General features: G+C 42.2%; 1 protein-coding gene across 1 annotated transcript; it reads left to right on the top strand.

The window, feature by feature from the left end:
• Positions 1-667: 667 nt before the first annotated feature.
• On the top strand, positions 668-25789 carry LOC119648415 (protein cortex). The gene is made up of 7 exons (XM_038050167.1): positions 668-799; positions 11301-11447; positions 11511-11778; positions 11834-12016; positions 12084-12464; positions 25297-25446; positions 25518-25789. Exons 1-7 carry the CDS (start codon positions 668-670, stop codon positions 25787-25789), a joined length of 1533 nt encoding a protein of 510 aa, XP_037906095.1.

Raw genomic sequence — 25789 nt, 5'->3', positions numbered from 1 at the left:
ATATCTTCGATCGAACGAATTTAGCAATAGCCCTTTCCAATTCCGTACAAATAATGTGACCTAAGTATCGGACTTCTTCATAATACCGTGCGTCTAATGTTAAACTAGCAGGGTGCATTTCGGTGATCGTTATCGATATTGAGGCAGGCATTCAATTTGAAAGTACCGAATTGAAAGAAGCAACTAGTAATAATGTAGCATCTTTTCCTCGCATAATAAACCTGCCCTCAATGAACTAAGAATAACACTAAAACAAAGAAAAGTCTTGAAGGGACTAAGAAGAAAAGTTCCGGGAAATGACAACAGTCACAAACTCGCCCACACAAAATATCACCAAACGGCTGATGGGTAAGTTTAAGGAGCTAGAGGGACTACCGGGTGGAAAAGTCATCAGGAATAGAGAGGACCTCATCAGGAAACTAAAAGATGTGAAATTTACGACACCAGGTAAACAACTGCTGTCATTCGACATGAAGAGGCCATGTTTCCCAACATCCTAGTGAAGGCAGCGCCATCATATCTGGAGGAGTAGCTACTGAGTAAAAATCCCACATCCTTGTCTTGGAAAAGAGAAACTGGGTTGGTCATGAAACTTACGAGGGTTTGCATATCGGAGACCTACCTGACATTCAGAGGGAAGCTCTACAAAGGAACCAGACAGGTGGCAATGAGGAACCCTCTTTCAACCTTTATGAGTGATGTATTCATGGACAAGATTGGGAGTGATCTACATTCCAAAGATCTGATCAAGGTTGTCCACGAAGATAAAGTGGAGGAGATGCTGGATGTTCTGAATAAGGTACATCTGAAGCCTACAAACACGCAGGGAATGATAGCAGATAATTCGTACTACTCCCATTTACATAGAATGACTCCTTTCCATGCCATGATCCACTGATTGGCCACAGTCTCCTCAGTGATGAAAGATTTATGAAAGAAAAGGAGTATATAATCGGCCCCGGAGTGAAGAGCAGTATCACATTGCTGAGTACCATCTATAAGATATTCTCCACTATCTTGCTAGGCCGGATACGCCGGATACGCCCAGAACATCATTGGCCCATACCAAAGAGGCTTCACTCTAGGCAAATCAGCAACAGATCAGATTTTCTCTGTGCGGCAAGCGATGGAAAAACTGTTGGAATATGGACAACAGATGCACCATCTGCTCATCGACTTTAAAGCCGCCTATGATAGCATAGCCAGGGTAAAACTGTACACGGCCATGAGGGAATTCGGTATTCCGACGAAATAAATAAAACTGACTAGGCTGACCCTGACCAATGTGCGAGGCCAGAAAAAAACAGCAAGATCAGTCTCAAGACCATTCGACATCAACAACGGTCTACGACAAGGGGATGCCCTATCATGCGTCCTCTTTAACCTGGCCCTCGAGAAAGTGATCCTTGATGCTGAGGTAAATGCAAGAGGTACGATCCTCTTCAAGTCCACACAACTACTGGCCTATGCTCACGATATCGACATTATGGGAAGAACCACCCGAGACGTACAAACTGCCTTCATCTAGATCGAGCAGGCGGCGATTGGTGCGAGAGCTTGGGCTGCACATCAATGAAGGCAAGACAGAATATATGGTGACAACGTCAGCACCGAAGACGAATCAACCAACAACATCAAACCGCACTGGTCAAACACGATGAAGAATAAGGATAGGAGAATACAACTTTGAGACCTTTGACAATTTCTCCTATCTAGGGTCGAAAATCACAACCGATAACTGCTACGATGATGAAATCCGCGCACGGTTGTTGTCAGCCAATAGAGCCTATTTCAGTTTACAAAGACTGTTCCGCTCGAAACGTCTCACCATAGGGTCAAAGCTCTTACTGTACAAGACTAGGATCTTGCCAGTCCTCATGTATTTCTCGGAAACTTGGTTTCTTAGCAAGAAAAATTGCGAACTCTTGGCCGCGTTCGAGAGAAGAATCCTCAGAAGAATTTTTGGCCCCCTTCATGAGGATGGACGATTCCGTAACCTACACAATGACGAAATCTATGAGCGATACCATGACCGTCCGGTTGTGGATAAAATCCGGCTCAATAGGTTACGGTGGGCGGGTCACTTAATCCGCATGGATGAGGATGATCCCACTCTGAAAGTCTATAAGGACAATATCTATGGTAGAAAAAGAAGACGAGGCAGACCCTGCCTAAGATGAAGCGATGGCGTGGGTCAGGACGCAGACAGCTTTTAGAGATATCGAATTGGTGGACCTCGGCGCAAAACCGGGCTGTCTGGAGTTTTTTATTAAGGCAGGCCTAGACCGGATATCGGTTGTTGCGCCGTTAATGATGATGATGAGTTTCCAATCGTAGTAGCTCAAAATAGGAAAGCTGACATATGACACCTTACTTGTTTAACACTGTAATTTCTAAATTACTCGGAAAACTGCAAAATCCATTTGCTCAAATATTCTTCCCTATATCTGGCTACAGTTGATGGCAAAAAATATCGATTTATCAGCCCGAATTGACGGGATGAACTCCTTAACTGGAAATCTTCTAATAGGCTTTGTATGCCCTGTTGATTCAGCGGGGGATTATCCTAGCCACTTGGGACATGACATGATGAGATGGAGTAGAAAATGCGTAACATTTCATCCCATACTGGGATTAATTTTAAGATGATTAAGTACGAAATATGTAGTAATGAACATTTCTGAAGATACAGTTCTTAACTGATTTCGTCTAATTTTAAAATTTCGACCACGCTAAGTAAATTTTCTGAAACGTTTTAAATGTTCACGTGGGAGTTATCCTATGCGTCCATTATCGGAACACACTGAAATTCCATCTTAGCTACTAAAATGGTGCAAAGAATTCCAAAGGACTTGCGTGCACTCAGAATCAGCAATTTCCAGAGATTAATTGATTTCGTCAAAATATTTAAATCAGGTGAGGAGGTGTAGCGCTTACTTCTTTCTTTTGATTGGAATACCTGAAATTTGCATTTGAGATTTCATGTTGCGGATTAAAGTAATGAATAAATTTATGATTGAGGGCGTATTTGATTTAAATAATTAGCAAATTGTACTACTTTTATCAAAGCATTTAAAGTAAATGGGAAACATTTTAATTTGGAGCTTGAGAACGTAAATTACATTCAATGATGTCGTGCTGATAGCTTCATTGCTCTCGGAGGTAGTTATCACAAAGTGGTAAAACTGGTAGCGCCATTTTTTCGTCGGTTATATTTTATATTTCCATCAGAATATATTACTTAGTTTCAAATTATATTAGTAGCCGCAATATATCTGCATAACACAGAGCTTGGCATAGGACCATAAACGGTAATTTATATTCCATCAAAAATTATGCCTGCGAATACGCTTAGCCTGAAAAATTGCAGAACCGACTGGTATAAAAACCTTGCACGGCAAATTGACTAACAGCGCGGATAAAATACATTATATGCATCCCATTATTTCCTCGGCTGTGCTAGAATTTGTTCAATAGAGATATGTAACATTGCCATGACCACTTTGCCCATATAACATGGCAGACTAGTTGATGTACATTATCGGAATCACCTTTCCATTCAATTCCATCGCACTTCTGTCCGTCGTAGGAAGATATCCTCAATAACACTTTGCAGAAGAGGAGGCCACAGAATTTATTCGAATCCGAAAGGTGATTTATTACCGCCAGGAATGGTAGTCGTCGTTATGGTCAGTTTCGTGTATGGAAGGAATTTCAGTTTTGCATATCTGATTGATATTGTGCACATACCATGCCTGCTTTTTACATTTCCTTATAATGCGGCGTAGGTGATCATGAACACCCTCGCCTTTCACTTTGATGGGAAGAGGATGCATGGTTAATGATTGTTCTACTTACCTTCTTGGACTTTGATAATTTTTCAAATTGCTGAAAGGTGTAGGAAGTTTTGTACAAATGTATTTATAAGGGATTATGTTGGATGATTGTGCTGGCAAACGGGAGGACGTTTTCGCTTAGCCTTATATAATCAATCCTATGATTCTGAACTACGATAGTCTTAAATTGCTTGTGGGATAACTAAGGTAACGGACGTAGTTGATGTGCCCCGAAAATTTCTGGGGGCGGGTTTTGCGATTGCCTTTGGGGACAAGTAGAATGCCATAAAGGGAATGGTGCTGGAACTACTCTGTACCCTCCCCTATTCAAAACTAAACTTTTTGAATCGTTATTGTTAGAATAGCTCCTTCCCCTGATCTCCATCATGGACAGGCAATATCTCTGTTGGTGCTTGGTTACAGATTTCAAATGTGTCCATGGTTGTCATTTACCCTTTGATGAGGTATAGCCCCCCCCCACTTGTAGTTACCAGAAATGCGTTTCAGCTCTCCCAGGACCTCCCCTTCCTCCTTCTCTACTGTACTGTGTCATGAGTTTTTGGGTGACCCATCCGTTGGTCATCTTGTGAGAGTAGATGGCACTGCACTTTTCCACATCTTTCGGACAAAGCGGTATGAAGAACGCCACCGATAAAAAGAAGAAATAATACCAGTGGTGAGATGTAACTTTAAAAGACTCCGCTATAAACATCAAGTTCCTCCGTGGTTTTACCTCGATCCAGTATGTGACATTTTGTAAGATCATGTGTCGCTCTGATAATAGCTGTTAATTTGTCCGGAATCCCCTTCCTGCATAGAACACTCCAGATACACTCTCTGTTCGCGGTGTCGAGAATTTCTTCGAATCAGTTGAAGTGATTCGTAGGCTGTTGATGTAGCCAATGCAAGAGGATCTGGAATGGACACCAGCCTACTTTCTATTGATCAGATTTTGGAAGTGTTCTTTGCAACGGCAGGGTACGCGCAGATATCCTACTGACTTTCAGAACGGGTGCCCTGCATTCGAATTTTAGCCACCATCCCTTCACCGAAAAGTTTGGGATCACATGCAAGTATTTTCGTGACACGGCATATACTTGTGAAATCATTGCATTCTGCGATATCTTCCGCTTCCTTGATCAGGGCAATAGCAAATTCCCTTTTGTCTCAGAGCAGAATGCTTTCAATTTCGTTCGGTATCGTAGTACGAGCTCATCGCACGGCGATTAAAGGAGTCTCCAATCCCTTCCAGGCAGCCACCCGCTCCAAAGATTTCGCAATCAGTACGATTTTATAACCCCCAATCGGGTTGTCGTTAAGATGCGCTTCAATACTCTTCGATATTCTCCCGCGGATTACTCAGGGTTACTTCCGCCCGATTAACAAGAAAGCTCTCCTACTGTCTTTGGATCATATAAGCGATCGATATCGAACTTGGTGGAATCGCAGTCCTTGAATCTTCCGGAAAGCAGCAAACGCAATACTACTAGGTGATGACCTTTTTCGAAGCCGATGTCAACGCCTCTCTTGTTACTACTCATCTTCGTCAACCCGTATCCGGTCTTAGTAAGAAACTGCAGATATCCCGGTTTTGGGCCGAGGCGTCCTGACCTACGCCATCGTTCCATCTGAGGCAGGGTTTGCCACGTCTTCTATTTCTACCCTAGATATTGCCCTTATTGACTTTCCAGGCAGGATCATCCTCATCCATATGGATTACGCGACCCGTGCACTGCAAAATGTTGAGCCGGATTTTATCCACAAACAGACGGTCATGACGGTCAGAATCGTCCATCCTCATGTAGGAGGCCAATAATTCTACAAATGATTTTTCTTTCTAACGCGGCGAATAGTTCGCAATTTTTCTTACTAAGCACCCAGCTCTCCATTGTCATTGTACGTTCCAATCGAAATAGTTATTGTAAGCTGAAATAGACTATGTTGGCAGTTACCAATTGTGTGCTTACTTCATCGTCATAGCTATTATCGGTTGTGATTTTCGATCCTAAATAGGCAAAATTCTCAATGGTCTTAAAGTTGCACTCTCTTTTTGTTTTTATTTGACCAATGCCATTTGATGTTTTTGCCTGTTTCTCGCGACACCTGCTTGATCTGGATCATGTTTGTCAGTTATGAGGCATTGATCTGCTATCCCATATCTTGCGCACAATTTAATCAACCCCTTTGTGTCGCCTCCATATCTAACCAGTTCGTTTGTAATTCCGTCGACTCCTGGCGATTTATGATTTTTAAGCCGACGGACTATGCACGGACTATTTCTTCTACGCTTGTTGATGGTAGCATTTGTCCCTCTTCGGTTTGTGAGAACTCCAACTTGTCGATATTTTGGTTGTTGAGCAGTTCATCGAAGTACTCGATCTATCGCTCCAATATGCACCATCTGTCGGAAATCAGATTTCCCTCTTTATCTCAGCAGGATGAGCATCGTAATGTATAAGGCTTCATCCTGCTGCCCTGCTGTCAAACTTGCGCGCCTTTTTTCCTACACTTTTCATGTTTACAGAGTTGCTGGTTATCCTAGACTCCTTTTTTCTTTCTGCGAAGTCGCTCCCCCACTCGAAGAAGTTCATGATAAGTCTCTGCATTTGCCCGCAACATTACACGGTATGCAGGATTCTTCTCTTCCGTCGCTAACTTATATTCACCTTCAAACCAGCCGTTCCGGCTTAGTTTTTTCGACTGGAACCAAACATATTTCAAGCTGTATTAATGATAATGTTCCTCAGGTGGCCGCCAATATCATTTGCGGATACTTAATCTGTCTGTTGGCTGCGGTTATTGCAGCTTACATTTTCCCCTTATAGGTGTTGCGGAGGGCTGTGTTGTGGATGGCTTCGATGTTAACTCCCACCTGATTGGCAGAAGGGATTCTTGCCCATGCTGTTATTCGTGGCCGGAGCACCATGCCAATGAGGTAGTGATCCCATGTGTTCTAACATGCATCAAGACTGAGATGTAGCGACGTTCAACCAACATGTGGTCAACTTGGTTGAAAGTGGTGCCATCTAGAGAGGCAAAAGTTTATTTGTGGACCGCTTTCCGCGCAAACCAGATAGTTTCAACAATTATTTCATGCGACATTTCCAATTGAATAATCCGCAGTCCTTTCTCATTAGATCCTCACGTAAGCTATGAGAGCCGATGTATTACCTAGATAAGGGCTCCCTTCTTACTTGACTGTTAAAATCTCCACGTATGATTTTGATATCATACCTGGGAAAGGCTTCGAAAGAGTTCGTTCTGCTGCCTCGTAGAAGGTATCCCTCTCCGACTCTGCAGTCTCTTCTGTAGGGGCGTGGACTTTAATGAGACTTATATTTCTAAATTTGTCTCGCAAGCGCAGATTTCAAAGCCTTTCTTTTACGTTTTCAAAGCGAAGAAACCTACTCCGGCCGCTATAATTTAATGGTGTAGTGGGTCTTCTCCTGAAAATAGGTCCTTGTCTAGCGCATCTCTTGTAACATTGTCACATCAGCCTTTTATTGGGACATCGAAGCGACTATCTGCTGGGCAGCATTCGATCGGTACAGGGGTGGACGTTCCATGAGAAAATGCGCAAATCGTGGTACTGTAGTTTGTGGTTTTCCATGTAGGGTCGTCAGTCCCACCCAGCCTCCAACCGGGAGGACCAGTTGATACAATTTGTTCCGCTTGGAAGTGCGAAAGACTCAAATTCATCCTTCTGCAGTTTCCATTAACAAAGAACTCTATGCGATTACGACGTAGAGGGGTCTGAAAGTAGAGCTATCAGTGTTGGTTCAGCAAGCGGTTGCCAGATTTTATTCTCTATTTCGGGTACCAAGTTAGGTTTTCGCTCTGGACTTACACTACTTTTTGGTCGCTATCCTATATAGTTACCTTAAAAATGCGTGTAGGTTTAGTTTTTCACTTCAATTCAGTCGTATCTACTGTTTTGTAAGTAGCTTGTCTTGTATAATAACAAGCTTATCGAATGTCATGTAATTCATTGTCCTATCATCAGTTAGGCCTTTATTGGGAAGTATATCATCACGATTCTGGTGGTTATCTAAAGGACTCTCTCTAAATGCGCACTGAATTTATCGAATCGGTCTTATAGCAACAAAGTCTCTTTTTTATAAAACCAAAACCTTATTAAAATTACTTTACTGTGTTCTGTCTGTCCTTCTCTCTGTCTGTCAGACGCATTTTTCTCAGAATATATCGATTAGCGCCAAATTTGGTGGGAAGGTGGTGACTGTAAACGCCCACGCATACGGTGCGTTACATCGTTCTGTCTTGTATTTAAGCGTGTGATCCTCCATACATGCTAAAAGGGGGTGTGAAATAGTTTTTTCGCCAAATATGGTCGTGTGGGGTATCAAATGAAAGGTTTCGATCAGTAATTTTCAAATCTGGTTTCAATTCTGACATTTAGTATACACATACTATACGGTGTCTAGGCTGTGAAATACCTTCCACATCGATAACTGTGCAAATACCGTTAATAATATTACTATAATTTTTAGTTATTGATTCCAGTTCATCCTAGAATCATGAAAGGAAAGGAAGTTTGATGGAGATGGCACAATTACTAACAATGAATGTCAATAATAATAATAATCGTTGGCACAGCAACCTATATTGGATCAGGGCCTTGAAGTGTGTTAGGGCACTTCATTCAAGACCGTAACGGTACACTACAGAACACTGTAGGAGGCAATGTGGTCAGCATTACGCTCACCCGAGATTATTACCCTGATTTGACTCAGGTACTCATTCACAGCTGAGTCGACTGGTATCCGACGCCAAATCACGATACAAATTCCACTGCCGCCAGCGAGATTTGACCCGTGACCTTCCGCACGACAGCCTGGTGCTCTAACCACTCAGCTATCCGGATACTAGAATGTCAATAGTTTGCGGTATTAATGGCTGAATGGCTTAGGTGTTTTCGTTACAATAATTACAGTGAGGCAAAAGCTTTCATAACTGAAGCATCCAGCTTCCGCTTACCCGGCTTATTGTAACATTCAAATGACTGATAAGAGAAGATATCCGTAAGAGCGGGATTTCTCTTTCTTTAAAATTATTTTCCAAGGAGGGAAACAAGTGAAAACCTCAAAGGACAAGGTCAGGGAAGTACAGAGGTTGGACCAACAGAATACAATATGCCATTAGCTGCGTTCACATGGAATAGATGGTCTCCTTCAACGCAAACTCGAAATACACTGGATAGATACAATATATTTCCGGTGTTAGGGTATAGGGTAGTAACGGTTCCCAGTGTGTAGTTCCTCGAATGTCGCAACCAACATTGATCTTACTAGAGAAAAATCCTACTCCTGATTAGACTTTCTGTTTCGTCCAGGACAGAAGCAGCCAGGATACCACCAGGTATGTTTGCCCCAGTTTTTACGGCATGCCTTAGAGAAGGAAAATGCCCCGAGGAATGAAAACTGCAAAAGCTGATACTTATTCCGAAGCCAGGTAAACCATTGGGTGACCCCTCCTCACATCGACCGATATTTTTGGTTAATACCATTGGTAAACTATTTAAACGAGTACTATACAACAGGGTGCTCGCTGTTGCGGAAAAGGAAGGAGGCCTATCTGACAAGCAATTCGGGTTTCGTAAGGGGAGGTCAACCGTCGATGCGTAGAAGCTCTAACCAAACTACGCGCTCCGAAGTGTATTGTACGTTGAAGTACGTTGTTGCATTTCTTCTAGGAAGAAGATTATATTACGACTTGGACGATGGACTGAAATTATTCCCGATGACGTGCGGCGTACCAGAGGGGTCTGCCTTAGGTCCCTTACTGTGGTTAATTATGTATGATGGAGGGTTGACGTTACGCTTTCCTAATGGCGTGCCAACCATTGGTTTTGCGGACGATATCTGGCTAACAGTAGTTGCAAAACGACGAGATGGAAATCTACGATATGGGAGATCAATTTCTGGTTGAAAAAGTCCGGTCTATCACTTGTTAAACATAAATCGGAACTAGTGCTATTCAGGAAAAGAAGAAAGAACACAACCGTGAAAATTAAAGTTGATGAACTAACAATTTACTCCTAACATTCACTTAAATACTTGGGAGTAATGATGACAAAAGGCTCAACTTTAAAAAACACATTGAGTGCACCGCAACCAAAGCGTCTTTCTTCGCTGTGACAATCTTGAGGATACTACCAAACATTGGTATACCAAGACAAAGTCGACGTCGTCTTGTTTCAAGAGTAGTTAGTTCCGTACTACTCTACATAACTCCAGTTTGGGCAACCGTTCTTGAAAACAAAATAAAGCTGCGGAAAACTAAGAATGGCGTATTGACTAAGAGCACTCCGGGTATGCAGTGCTTATTGAACAACATTAGGAGAAGCAGCATATATACTGGCAGGGGCAATTCCGATAGACATCTTGGCGAATGAAACTCGGCGGCTCTACGACAAAATGTATGCAATCGGGGAGTCTATTGTACTTCGATGGCAACTAGCACGGCGGGAATCCATCGCAGAATGACGAAAGAGATGGAACGAGGCACAAACTGGTCGCTGGGCCTACCGTATCATTCCACGCATTCGAAGATGGATTGAAAAAGGCTACGGGGAGCTGAGCTACGAGCTAAAACAGTTTTTAAGTGGACATGGAGCTAAAAAAAAGAGGCAACTCATCAGATGTTACTTCATCTCTGCCCTGGGAGCAGCGTGAAGTTGCTATAAGGTGGTATTTGCTCGCTTATATAAATTTAAAAACAGGTCATGTGTATAAATTATATTCAGGATAAAATCGCTGAATAATAATTGAGGCCAAAGCTCGGCGATGGTAGACTATATTTCGTTGTGGCATTGAGGGAGTCCTAAGTCTGCCAACCACTTGATGGCGGACCGGGCCAGTGAGGAACCAGTTTATTTCCACTGTTGCGGTCCAGGACCCCTCATTCTTGGTCTTTTGAGGGGACTGTGGATCACAACGAATCAGATAAGTTGCTTCTCAACTTGTCCGGGCGGACTTAGGGATCCCTCAATCTCAAGTCAAATTCTGCTCTTGATGTCGATGGCAGTGTTTTGTTTTCTTGCAAACAGTTCTGCTGAGTCCAGCATATTATCCCACCTCACTTCATCTGCGGTGACCAAGTGAGAAAGGATAATTAATGGGGAACCGAGGAATCATATTTCAGAAAGGGGAGATCAGGGATTATTTTTCTACAGTTCAGGAACAGTTAATTTATCCTCCTCCACGTACCCAGTATCTAACTGTTCAGAAGATTGCGAAAACTGTGTCCTGATGCTTTTTGTTTCAATTTACCGTCAAACAAGCGAATCTCTTATTGTGTCTTTTTACATCCAAAATGAGCCAGCCAGATAAGATTCAGAATTCTGTAAAATTGAATCTTAATTGTGAATTTTTTTATCATTAGATGATCAGTGTAATCTTTTAATGCATTAAAAATTTATAACACATATTTATTTTTCGTCGATAGAATCTTATCGAAAATAATGAAAATCTTCCCCGATATTTTGGTGATCGCTTTATTCCACGTCGATATCCAATAAACAATAATTTGAGTTCAATGTGCAGCCGGCACAATATATTAAACGGAAGCAGGACTCCCGATATCATACGTCTGGTATGTTTTAGTCCAAAGATATATATATGCATACTTTCAGATTCTTTCATTCTTACTTAATAGAGGAAAAGCGATGGTTACTGGCGTACCAAAAACTACACTGAAGTTCTCAAAACTGTGCTGCCAATAAAGAAAGAACGAATTTGCAAGCTGACAGACCCTGTAGTAGCTTCCCATATTGCGAGATTTTATCATCTAGACCTCAGAACAGTAACGGTTGAAAGGATAGACTCCAATACTAGTGAATTCGATTGGCCTTGTAAACCTAGAGTGAAACCCATGGCATTTACGGATTCAACGCATGATCTCCCTGGATTTCGAGCAAATTTTGGTAACTTGCTATACTCCACATATCCTTACTAACTGTTTAACGAAATTTCACTCAGGTCCAAATATTATATCTTGGTCGCCGCGTGGACCAGTCGCTGCCTCTTTCAGAAAAGATCTTGTCCTCTGGATACCTCAAACGTTGAGTACTTTGGTTTACAGGCTCAATGAGAACTTTGCTATTTCTTATAATCCAAGCGGTACCATTTTGGCAGTGAGTTGCAAAAAAGCTGATTTAGCTGGTGAGTTCTTAGACGTTACATTCTTATATCAATAGAAACGGGAATTAATTAATTTTTCTGTATCTAGTGCTTCAGCTTTGGGATTGCACCGAACAAAACTTCATTTACTCCATGACTGAGAATGTATTGAACGAGAAATTGGATCAAATTATTTGCATTGATTGGGAGCCAAGTGGAGGATATATTGCATGCGGAACAATAGGCGGGAATGTCATCATTTTCAGGGCACCAGACTTGAAAAAGATTCGTACCTTGGAGAATTCATGGGGAAAAATATCTACTGTGAAGTTTTCACCAAAAAGAAATTATCTGGTGGCGAATAACGTTGTTGGAAATACCAAGATTTGGAGCTGGAAATCCTGTGATCTCTGCTGCGAAATAAGCAAAACGAAAATACGCAACTCTTATATGGACTGGCATCCGTGGAATGGAACTGATTTAGTAATGGGTAAAGTATTTAGATCTTGCTGTTGTTTTATTCATAAGTGTTAGTCTTCCTAGCAAGTTCAAGATTATTGATATAGCTTTCCGGGGTTGCTACTTGAAGCGATAATATGGGGTGGATTGTTAACGTTTCATTGGAAAGATATTGTCGATGACTAAGTTGCTTAAAGGCACCGGATAGCAAAGGGTACGAACGCTATTAATGTTAAATTTTCTGGAATGAAGGCAAAATTATGGAGTGTCATGAAAGGCTCTTTCTTCTTTGATAGAACTGGTCAAGTTAAGGGCAGGACAGGGTGAGGACCTCATAGGTCGCTCGAAAATAACAGATAAAATAAAGTAGAAGTAATAACCTAGGATGCAACCCGTCAGGGTTTTCCCTAGTTCAATCACTGTATCTGTCGCGAGAGTCCCCTATCATTTTGATTTCCAACGGTCCAGTCTACAAAGAATTATTTATCCGATATGGGCACGTGAATTTTGTTAATGATTTGTAGTAGACGGAAGTACCAAGAATCCAATATATCTTTCCATTAAGCAAAAGATGTCAACAAGCGCTTCGTTGGACCTCCACTTATGTATATGTCCTTCTCAAAGTAAAACCAGGACTCAAATGATAAAGTATTTTTATTTAAGCTTAATTGTCTTATCTTTATTGATAGTCCAAGTGAAGATAAGAACTCGCAAGAGCCCTTCAGAAAAGGCGCATTTATACATCGGTCTAGTGCCAAAACTAGGCATTGCCACCTCAGAGAGTTTCTGTGATGCCTTTGAAGAAGCCGAATGATTTGATAACCCCCTGATGAAGCTCACCAATATATCAGCTGATCGAACTATTCTCTTCGTCGCTGCGTATGCACCACTGACAGGACGATCAGACGCCGAGAAAGATGCCTTCTGGCAACTTCTCTATGCAAAGACCTGCACCGTGCCTGCTAATGACTATACCATCATTACCGACGACCTGAATGATCATGTGGATGAAAATACAGACGGTAACAAGTGCCATGAGGGAAAGGGGTTTGGGGCACGCAGATTTTGCGGACACTCATGTCCTAGTTCTTATGAATACATGATTTATCAAACGATTGCTTCGTCTTCCTACATTTTATAGTGGAAAAAATAAAACGGAAGTCACTGATTGCAAATGCGTTCCCTATGAGACCATCGCACCTCAACATCGGCCTATGATTGCCGTCCCGCGAATCCACCAATAAAACAGTGTGAGGAACGGACCGGTTCGCCCGCATAAAATGGTGTCGGTTTCATGAGAAGAACACGATTACCAACCATTATGACTGTCGAAGAAACTTGGAAGCAAATTAAAGGCACGACCCAAAAAGCGGCCTCTGCAACCCTCGGGGTCACCAACCCAGGTAAGCGGTACATCAACCCAGATACTTGGCTTTAGAAACGCCTCTATGATAAGTTCTTCGACGATAAAACGCTCTCCAATTCGCCAATCTATAAGAATGCCAATCTATTAGGTTGTTGCAAATGAAATAGCCGTTTTAGTACTAAAATTTGAAACGACTCAATCAAAATAGGTGCCAGTCGATTCAAAACACTTCCCCCAGCGAGATTCAAGAGCATATATGCCAGTTTCGTAGAAGTCCAACTTTCGGGTGTTCATAAATTCGTCGAAGGCAATTTTGACAGCCTCTTCGTTGCTAAATTGTCTTCCCGCCAAAAAATGATCCAAACGCTTAAAAAAGTCGTAGTCGGTTGACGAAAGGTCCGGTGAATATGGTGAATGGGGCAGAGTCTCATACTGCAATTCGTTCAACTTTTGAACCGTTGTTCTGCATACATGAGGTCGTGCATTGTCGTGAACGAGTATCACACTCAATTTTTGGTGCATTTCCTCGAGTTGGGCACAGTATTTCTGTCCATTTATCGTTTCTTCAGTTGCCAAAAAAGAATAGTGGATAACTCCAACTGTAGACCATCAAACAGTCACCATTACCTTCTTCGGATAGAGGCTCGGTTTCGGCATATGCTTCGATGACTCATCAGCATCTAGTCATTGTGCTGATTGGCGACGATTGTCGTATAATATCCACTTGTCATCACATGTCACTATTCTGTGCAAAAAGGGATCGCTTCTGTTGCGGGTGAGTAAACAACTGCAAATTTCCATTCGAAGCGCCATGTTTTGCTCCGTAAGGGCATGCGAAACCCATTTGTCGAGCTTTTTCAACTTTCCAAGTTCTTGGAAGTGCCGGAAAACTGTCGAATAGTGTACGCCCAGCTTCTCCGCAACGTTTCTCACTGAGTGACTTGTGTCGGATTCGACTAGCAAAGGCAGCTCGTCGCTGTCAATCGATGGTCCTGTTGTCCACGTGGCTAACTTTGCAGGTTTACGTCGCCTGACCGGAATTTTTCGAACCATCCCCGTGCGGTTCGTTCGCTTACCGTATCAGCTTCAAATGTGCTGTTAATGTTCTTGGTCGCCTCCGCTGCTTTATGACCGAGTTTACTGAAAAAGTATACGTTCTTGGCTCTTTTCCATCCTTTTTACCTATCTATTCACTGTTATCACAACGATGGTCAAAACTGAAATGACTCCTTGATTAAATGCAGGAATATTTATACTTCATTATCTGACACCAACATCGCCAACTCGTGGCAGTTTGATACAACGAAATCGCAACTAACTTCACTTGATTGCCAAATCGGCCATTTCATATGCAACAACCTAATAGAATCAAAGCAAGCGGTCGTTGTCACCCCAGTAGTCCATTAAGAAGTTCTTTACGATAAACTGAACACTCAAGATGGCGTGGGAGATCTGTATCGACACCTAAGGTCTAGACAATGAATAGCTCAGACGCAACACTGTGGCTCAGTGAATTCTTTAATCAGGTTATTCAGGAAGGAACAATACCATCTGACTGGCAGGAAAGTACCAAAGTTCCAATATGGAAAAAGAAAGGTAGTCCAGCAGAATGTTCAAATTACCGTCCGTTCCGTTTACTTTTGCATACCATGAAGATTTTTGAAAGCATTCTTGACAACCATATTCGTGAAATCGTTGAAATAACCGTGAATCAAGCCAGATTTATCAAGAACTGCGGAGCTACAGACGCAATACACGCGGCGTGATTACTCATGGAGAAACACCGTGAGAAGCATCGCCCTCTTTCCATTGTATTTCTGAATAAAAAGACAGCGTTTGACCGTGTGCTACACGAACTCATCTGGTATACTCTACGACAACACCTAGTGCTAGAAGAACTCGTGGACTGGATTTAATTGCTCTGCCACGATCCGAAAAGTAAAGTTTGAAGTGTGCCGGGTGTATTAAAACCGCTTCGAGTCTCTGTAGGTGTTAATCAAGGAAGCGCCCCCTCATCACTCCACTGTTATGGACACTGTTACACAAGACATCCAACGTCCAGTGTCCTATACACTGCTTTATGCATATGACGTTTCCCTAACGTCTGATATCAAAAAGGATCTCGAGCAACTTGTCCAAAAATGGAATGATCGCTTCATGCAACACGGTTTCAGATTGAATATAAATAAAAGTAAAATAAAATGAAAAGTTTTGACAACCGATCGTCATGAAACAGGCACAATCACTGTCAGCGGCAGTGACCTGCCCAGAACTAAGCGATTTAAATATCTCGGGTCAATGCTATCAGGAATGGAGAATTGCGTTAGGAAGCTGCTTCACGAATTAGCGCAACCTGACTGAAGTGGCGTTCTTGCGAACTTGCGTTCTTCGTGATCAACGTCTCAAATCTAAAGTTTATTGCAATGGCGCCCGTCCTGTATCTCTCTCTGTGGTTCTGAGTGTTGGCCGACTATAAAACAAAATGAATGGCATCCTGTGGTAATGGAGACGAAGATGTTGCGTTGGACTAGTGGCGTAACATGTTTTTATAACATCCGAATTGAAAATATCCTCGATCGATATGGGGTTGCACCAATCGTGGAATAACTGCGAGAGAGGTATCTTTGATGGTATGGTGATGTAAGTCGCGCTAACATGAATTCATTTGCCAAGATTGGTCTGAACATCGAAGTCAATGGCCAAAAGGCCGGCCGAAACAACTGCAGCTTGATGCGCTGGATGGAGTTTTGAAAGACTCGCGATTGCATCTAGATCAGGTTTTTAACAAAACCAAATCGCGATGTCCGGATAGCTGAGTGGTTGGAGCACGGAAGGTTGTGTTGTGTTGTATGGAAGGTCGCCGTTCAAATCTCACTAGTGGCAGTGGGATTTGTGTAGTGATTTGACGTCGGATACCAGTCGACTCAGCTGTGAATGAGTACCTGAGTCAAATCAGGGTAATAATCTGGGGCGAGCGCAATGCTGACCACATTGCCTTCTACAGTGTTACGGTAGTGTACCGTTACGGTCTTGAATGAATCTGATCTAATATAGATTGTTGCGCCAACGAATATTAAACGTAACGATCAGGACGAGCCAACCCTGCTTGTGAACGGGTTAGAGGCTGAATGAAAAGAAGATGTCCTTCCTTGATCTAGGCATGGGGATAACACATTTTTGGTTTCAACATAGTACCTTCTTCAATCTTCTTCGTGAACATCATATCGAATATTATTTGCTCTCGGATTTCTCATGGGACCGTAATTGCAATCGCATCATCTTTCTTTCCGTCTTCCATTCTTCCTTCAATACACTTGAATCATCCTCGGAATTATTCAACCGTTTTGCTATTTTCCTCCTCACAACTTAACAAAGTGGAAAGAAGACTCTTAACCTTTTTGAGCTCTTAAGAATTAGAAAAGGTAAAGTATAGCCTAATTAAGTACTTTAATAAAGTAGACACCTTTCTGACTGCCGAAGAATCCATAAGCCATACAGTGCAAACTAAAATGAAGGTAGATGTTGAGGAAGGCTAGTGATTTTCCATATTGACTCCAGTAAATCACGATTTTAAAGTTATTACCAAACCACAAAAAGTAGCGAAAGTTGACCCAGGAGTTCCACCAAAGCTTAAGTACAGCTTTACTGAAGCATCCTGTCGACTCGGGCTTGCTTGTGTTCTAGTCAGGCGCGGGAATGTGAGAGAGGCTGTTTGGACACTTGAGCCTCCTCATGTCATGTGCAAAACTATATGTGATTTGTATATGGTGCGTTTAGATAGCAAAAGGATCAAAAACCATTAAAAATAGGTGACTGCCGGTTTCGTTCAGGGCAGAGGGACCCTTTGGGAAACTTGGGTATTTAACGCAAAAAAAGAGGAGTCCGTGGACCACAAGAGAGGAAGCAAGTTGCTCCCCAGGTGGTCCGGTTCGTCATCAAGTGGGAGGGGGAATCAGGACTCCCAGCATCCTCAACACTAAAAATATTTGAACAAAAATGAGATGGATGGATGGAGAGATGGATTCTTCAAGTACAAGTACTGTATCTAACGCAATCGGTATATATATACGCATTATATTACTTGTTCTGACCTAAGTTTTAAAAAAAAAATCTATTTAATTGAGTAAAAACAGAAAATGATGAAATCTGCGCACGGTTGTTGTCAGCCAACTAACCTTATTTCAGCTTCCAAAAACTGTTCCGCTCGAAACGTCTCACCATAGGTTCCAAGCTCTTACTGTACAAGACTATGATCTTGTCAGTCCCCATGTATTCCTCGGAAACTTGGGTTCTTAACAAGAAATATTGCGAACTCTTGGCCGCGATCGAGAGAAGAATCCTCCGAAGAATTTTTGGCCCCCTACATGAGGATGGATGATTCCGTAGCCTACACAAGAACGAAATCTATGAGCGATACCATGACCGTCCGGTTGTGGATAAAATCCGGCTCAATAGGTTACGGTGGGCGGGTCACTTAATCCGTATGGATGAGGATGATCCCACCCGGAAAGTCTATAACGGCAATATCTGTGGTAGAAAAAGATGACGAGGCAGACCCTGCCTAAGATGGAGTGATGGCGTAGGTCAGGACGCCAGACAGCTTTTAGGGATATCAAATTGGTGGACCTCGGCACAAAACTGGGATGTCTTGAGTTCCTTATTAAGGCAGGCCTAGACCGGATACCGATTGTTGCGCCGTTGATGATGAAAAACAGGAAAATAAAGCTCAACGTTATGACAAAAAATAGGAAGTTAGTTAACAACAATTTCTGATTCATCTCCAATTATTTGTTAGTTAGTACATGCAGGTCTGGAGGGAATATTGTGTACTTTGGATATACACTGAAATAGCAGGGCCATTGATTACCTAAGGGATGGTAATCTGAGCAGAAAGAACTGAACTCAGCAAACAGCGAGGGACTTACACAAATTGCTAAAACTTGTCGCGTGTGTATCATTGGGGCGATGAGAGAAAGACATGGGCACCACTATTTCTGGAGATCCTTCTGGGATTAACTTGGCGCCATTTTCATAAATAGATGTAGGCATTGGAGGGTATCTTCCGAATGGTCTAGAGACGGGAAGTTACTTAAATAGAAGGAAGATTGATATTCTTTCTAGGTGGTATCCGAATTACTGATACCAAAGGATGAAACACGTTGGAGTAACGGGACACTAACCGATCCCTCACATCAGAATGAGGGGACGCCGGGATCATTGGTCCGAAGAAAGAGTACTTTAAATCAAGAGGTAAGCAGACTAGTATATCCCAGACTAAAGTATACGCATGTACGCCATATATAGGAGGTAGGACATTACTATTCTGACCAACAGCTAAGTGGCCATCTTGGTCCTCGGTTCCAAACAGGCGAACTGCAAGCTGGTATGGGAATGCCTTGAGAAACTGAACATGTCTGGCTCGCACAAGATCTTAATGACTTCACGCCACATTATATTAAGAGGCAATGAGGACGGGCGGACGTGTTGGTCAGGAAAGGAGCAGGAACGCCTCAACATGAATCAGCGCCATTCTGTGGTATCGGAAATGGCTACGACATTGAAAAATGAAAAGGAATGGCTGATAAAACTACACCAAGCAAACCTATCAGGAATGGAGGAATTCAGGGTGTTCACGGAAGATACGAACTCAAGATTGTTCAAATTTCGCCAAGAAAGCCTTCAAATCAAAGTGGAAATACTTTCGCGATCATTACAGCCTAAACTATCGTCCAGCGGAGCTAGGGATATCAATGGACGCTATCTGTAGATTCTGTGGAGGGAGTGTTGAAATGTCCGCGCATGTTCTGGGATTATGTCGGGCACTTTTCCAAAGTAGGTTGAAGCACCTGGGAGAATGCTTACTAGGATAGGTGCTAGGTTAAATGCTAGGGAAAATGCTAAAGTTGTGTAATCAGTAAAAGGGACCCAACGGAGTACAACTTCCTTCAATAGTATTATTTTCTTTCCTGAGTCGTTACAATCCGGATTTTACCTAATATTAACACTCGGACGACCCTACCTATTTAAAAAGTAAAGGGGTGCTGGTGGCAGGCTAGTGGGAGAATCCGTCAGGTACCCACCGCAACATCTAACACGTATGCAGAATGGTGTACTTCTGCGTGGTTTGAATCAAATTGCGTGAGAGTCCCTGGACATCAAGGGAAGTAGCATTATTATTATTAGTATATGATGGGGGTTGAGGAAGGTATTATCACCAAATGTTTTAATGAAAAACTCGTTGCTTCTGAAAGTGATTGGACGTCAAAAATAATAGAACAGTGTTGCACGTTATTTCTGATGATTCTGAACTGAAAGCTCGAAGGCTGGATACTGGTCACTTTTTTACACCGATCACAAGTCGGGAAATACGCCTTTGAACCCGATGCCCTTTCAATGCCTAACCCACTGGCTAGCTGTTGACTATTCTTCTGTTTTGGTGATTACGTCCGTCAAGCATTTGTGCGTTGTTTCCTGCTTTCCGTTTGCCGACAGACCGACGTTGCCTTTATCACAAAACTATAACACCAGAGTAATCTATAAAGCTTTTGCTTCTTTACATAAATTACTTAACCTTTCTGTTTAGGAATTTAAGGGAATCCTGAGTTGATCATCCACTTGATGACGGATCGGGACAATTGGAAAGAAACTCTCTTCCTCTGATGATGATGATAGCTTCGCACTTGTTCAGATTGGGAACCAGTTTCCAGCAGTGGAATTAATGGAGGGATTGGATAAAGAAGTTGAGATGGATTAGAGCGGCTGGAATATTACGGGATGCGGTGTAAACAATCAAGAAGTCAGCGTATCGGATGGTTTTTAAAGAGTAAGGAGTCTTGGTAGGGTGTTTACGAGAGATATCTGCAGCATATATAGAAGGAAAAGAGGGGCTGATAAGACTGATCCTTGTAGGATTCCTGCTGGAGGAATGCATGGGTCCGACAGGGAGTCCGAAATAAGAACTTGTGACTGTCGGTTGGAGATGTAGCGTAATCAGCAAAAGTCGGGGTGGTATTTAAAAGAACTGGATAGCTTGTAGATAAGGTTTTTGTGTTGGACAAAGTCATGTAGTGGTAGAGATGTTGCTACTTAGATTGGAGTATATATCGGTTTTAAGGGTAAGGAGATCGTGGGATGTATTATTAGCTTGTTTGTTTGCAAATTTGATGGGTGGAATAATATTTTTGTCGGAAATGTGTTAAGGGGTGAAATAGGACTGTAGCAGCTCGGGGAAGCAGAACGCTGTTGTTTCTTTTGAATGAGTATAAAATGGGTATTTTTCTAGGGAGTAAGGAAATGGACAGTGAGTATACATGTGTTAAACGAATAGGATAAGAGGGGGCTGAGGGACTTAGCACACTTCTTGAGGACAATAACCGGGATTTGGTCCGGACCGGTTGGCCTTTTATAATTATGGGGGTGCGTTATGGATTTTACTGTGTGAGAAGTGACGGCTTGTAAGGGGGAATAGAATTTAACTGTGTTGTCTGCTGGAGTAATCGAGAAATGCACAAATGGAAGAAAGGAGGATGTAAAGTTTTGCATGTGTTGCCATATGAGTGTATCAGTGTCAGGGTTAGAAATGGGGAGAGCAGCGCGGTGAACTATAAGAAAAGTTTCAGCGGTGAGAATTGATCATGGTTTGGCTAATCGGGGTCATGTCTGCCCAAGTTGGCTGCACGTATGGCGGTTCAGGGATATAGCTGCGTGTTGGAGGGCCAAATGTTCAGTGTACAAGGATTGAATTTCGGATCGGATATACTGTGTAATGGAATATATGCGGGATTTGAAATGGCTGGGGGAATATCTGAGGCGGTGAAGTTGGTGACATAAGATGGCTTTCTCCTTAACGAGGGTAAGGGTTTCGGGAGGGAGCGTGATTATTCCCTGATAGGTTAGGGTCCTTGCAGAGATGGTTTGGCGGCGTACTTAGTGAATGATCTCTGTGTACTTTCGTACAAAAGAATCTATTTGGACTGGGGACAGGCAGGCAGGCAGGATGACGGCGAAAAAATTTGTCGGCGAGTCACTGAGTGAGAAGATTCCAGTTCGTGGCAACTTAGTTAAGAAGTAGTTTGGCGTGGGTTTTGGGAAGTGGATCTGAAGTGTTGATGAATAGTACAATATCCATCGTGATAACTCAGACTTGGTATGGTTGTAAGGGGAGTCGCGGTGCTATAGGACTGGGTCAGGAGATTGTTGCTACCTAGGAAGAGGTCAATGTAGGTGTACATGCTCGGGCGGTGAAATGAAAGAGGTAGAGGATGTTTTGGGTGTACCAATTGGCCAACCTACTACCGTTTGTTTCATGACGGCGATCTAAAATGAACTATGTTTTTCATTTAGGTCGCTTCCTAGTACAATGGAGAATTTGGGTCCTGAGATGGTGGGCAAGGTGCGTAATGTCGACAGGTTCACCAGGAATATAACGAAATAATGGAAGGAGACGGCAGTTTACTTAAGGTAAGGGGTGACTATGATGGGAATGAATATTTTCTGGGCGTGAAGATGACAGTTCCTCCACCTTCGCCAGCTATTCGGTTGGACCGGAATGTTGTGTAATCGGGGATGTGAAGTTTATCTCTAAGTTTAAGTTTCGTTTCATTGGGGTAAATGAAATCTGGTTTATGTGAGGAGAGGAATTGGGATAACTCATGACGCTTCTGTCTGCTGGCTACTGCATTGACATTCAGCTGTACCATCCTAAAAGACATTGTGCGGGGAGATCTGACAGAGGAAGGATAATAACGCTAAGCATTTCTCCATTGGGGAAGAAAGGGTTCTGTTTGTGCGGACGAAGGAACTGAGATGGGCGGCAAGTTGAGAAATGGGTAGAGATGGTTTGGTGAGAAGGATGGGGCTTGGTTTGGTAGGAACAGCGGATTGTTTTTGGCGGGCGTAGGCTTGCACAAACACCGGACAGTTACGATAATTATAACTTTGTTAGTAATAGTGCGATTTCCATCAAACTTGGAAGGATCATGCTATATGTAAACACTACTTTCATACATAATTGGTGCTAGGATAAACTTAAGGGGGTTTGGCAGCCAATTACCCAAAATTATTGTAATACACTATTATTAACTTTATTTGTATAAATATCGGATAGAGGGTACCTCGGAGCCTAGACACCATAAAAGTGGAAGCCTCTTGATTTTTGGTTTGGTAGTTTCTGAGAATGGGTCCGTTAAAGAAATGATCGATTTCGACCACCGCACTCCCCACCTTTCCAACAAATGTCCGGACAAAGACCGGCTTGGCAAAGTACGAATCGAGATTTTTCATTTGATACACCACGTGACCACGTATTTGATGAAAAAAAATTTACACCCCCCTTTTGCATGTATGGGGATCCCCTCTCCATAAATTCGACGTAGAATTATGTAACCCACTATAAACGTGAGCGTTAACAGTTCCCACCTTTCTACCAAATTTGGTGTCAATCGCTACAGTCGTCTCCGAGAAAAAGGCGTATGACGGAGCTTTTTTTAACACAAAACCTGTCGAGTCCTATTCAGTTCGACACAAGACGAGTACATGAGCGGGGTGTATAGATGTTTTTTTTGAGGTAAGGGTATTGGGTAAGTTGGAGAGAAGCTTGCTTGTAATGGATTTAGTGGTTTTCGGGTCTGCACGAATAACTTACTTACCCTGTTTAATTGGGTGTTGATAGATGGTGATTGGATTATTGGGATCGTTGAGACGGTTCGGTTAGGAGGGTGAATTGTTGATGTTTGATTATACGCAACTTTACTTTGTAGTTGAGAGAGGGCAGATTGTTGATGGTTGCTTGAATGGGATTTTATTATGTTGGTTGAGAGTGGTGTTTGCAGAACTATTACTGGTTGTAGTGGATTTATTACTGTTCGAAGTAGGAGAATAAACACGGGTGATGAAGCTTGTTTCTTGCTTCTGATCAGAATGAATATCTTTCAATCTAATTTTAATTGCTTGCAATTTGTATCATCATCAATCAAGGCTTTTTTATTGATTCTTATGAACGCGATCGTCATTAGAAACTTCAGTGGGGTGTTCCAAAGAGATGCGAGTCGTTTATAATAGCTCGTCATCTTCTTAGGAGCTCTGGCAAAGTCGTGGATTGCCGCCTCAACACAGCGACTTCGTCGTATTCGTCTGAAAAGTCTGGCTCCGTTTCAGAACTCCTACTGTGGGAGGCCACACGACAAAAATCGAAAACGACGAAAAGAGAGACCGAGCCTGCTCGTGGCGAGTTGAACTGTGCCTACCAATTTTGAATATATTTGAAGTGGTTACTAAGTGTTGATTTTCACCTTGAATGTAATTCATACCCATATCGTGTTATGAATTGTTTCGAGGTGAAGTAGGTTACGTACGTTGTTAAAAATTATTTTCCAGAATGGGCGAGTGATTAGGCAAGACTGCACCTGGAGTTACTTGAGTCAAAGAATCGTCGTTTTGCTACATTCCAAGCTCTTCTCTAGCGAACTGCCCCAAGTATTATGGATATATGTTGGATACTAATGGTACGTGGTAAATATTGATGGTTAACTTCCCAATATAATGTAGGTAATGTGAGCACTGGTTTTTGACAGTTGCAGTTGCTCCGCTCAGGTTATGTGACGCAAGCATTTTATCGCCAAGTACACGACCAGTAATTACTAGTCGGACGACTTTTATTTAGGTTTCAAGAGACCCAGATTCTTTGGGGCTGCAACCAATAGTACTCAGCTCATCTATTCATGGAAAATTGCTCTATTAGCGAAGTTAGATTCATCGCAGAAGATGGTCAAAGGTGCACATAGCGCATAACCTTTTTGTAGGTTTCGAAGGCTGGTGTAGTTTTCCAGATTCAGTTGATGTTCACGAAAATCTCGTTAAAGCTCGTGGTTGGCTGACTGGCGACTAGTCAACTCAAAAATTGTTAAGCAAAAGGAAACAATTTCAAATTTTTATTTAACTGTCATTGCTTTACTCAAATGTTCATTCTAAATATTGTTACTATGCCTGTAGTCGGTGCTTTCCACAGAGCACAGTTTAAAGAAAACGCCCTCGCCATGGAAATCACTTGACAACCTGTCATGCTCTTTCTTGTAAAAATGTCCTATTTTCACGAGGAAATATTAGATCATTACAGTTGATGCAATACAGTTCTTTCTCAAAGTTCTCAGCCTATAAAAGAATCTTAAAGAGTAGATAATACACCAATTTTTTTCAGCTGCGTATATACCGAGAGTTAGCATAATATTACATAAGAACCTCCAGAACTTTTATATTTGAAAGACTAGGCTTCAGTACCTGACTTGTTTAAAACGTGTTCAACCCAGTATTCGGGACTCTATTGATACTAACTTTCGCAGATTTCTTTGGCTGATCTTTCTTCTTTTACGGATTTAATAACATTCCAGCGGTCGTTCACTTATGTGTCTTTCGCTTTTCCCTTTCCAATAAGATGTCACTGGATTAATTAGATGTCGTGGATATAACTCTCCTACTAATATTCTGTATGATAAATTTCCAGCCGATAGCTGTCCAGCGGCAATTTTTGTGTTTAATGTACCCTCGAAAACCATCGTGGCCCGATATCAAAGGACAGATGAAACGGTCTACATTGAGTACATAATTTTTAATAAAATCTCAGCGGAGCTGCTCGTCAGCTGTACAATAATCGGTAAGTTCTATTTTCAGTAATGATCCTGACTAAATCCATTTTATTAAATCACTTGTATCCTCTTTTTCCAGAAATTGATGGAAACTCAGTTAATGAGATCCTCGTTTTGGCGTCCTTAGATCGAATTGTGGACGTCCTCAAATCACACGATGACACTGTTTGTTTTATGATTTGGAACCCTAATGGGATGCAGCTTGCCACTGCTTGCGACGATGACGCCCTGTATATATGGAACTTCTTCGCTTTGAAGGACTCTCCCAAGCATAGCGAGATTAAACCGAAGAAAGCAGAGAAGAAATTTGGGACTAGTCACAAATTGGGGTTGTTCAGGTGTCTAAGGTAG

Source organism: Hermetia illucens, chromosome 2, assembly GCF_905115235.1.
Source record: "Hermetia illucens chromosome 2, iHerIll2.2.curated.20191125, whole genome shotgun sequence".
Lineage (NCBI taxonomy): Eukaryota > Metazoa > Arthropoda > Insecta > Diptera > Stratiomyidae > Hermetia > Hermetia illucens.
This window is presented reverse-complemented; position numbering and strand designations above follow the sequence as displayed.

Coding starts and splice junctions, on each gene's coding strand:
- LOC119648415 (XM_038050167.1), top strand. CDS start 668: ATGAGGAACCCTCTTTCAACCTTTATGAGTGATGTATTCATGGACAAG. Junction 12,017..12,083: donor CAAAAAAGCTGATTTAGCTG/GTGAGTTCTTAG, acceptor TTCTGTATCTAG/TGCTTCAGCTTTGGGATTGC. Junction 25,447..25,517: donor CGTCAGCTGTACAATAATCG/GTAAGTTCTATT, acceptor CTCTTTTTCCAG/AAATTGATGGAAACTCAGTT.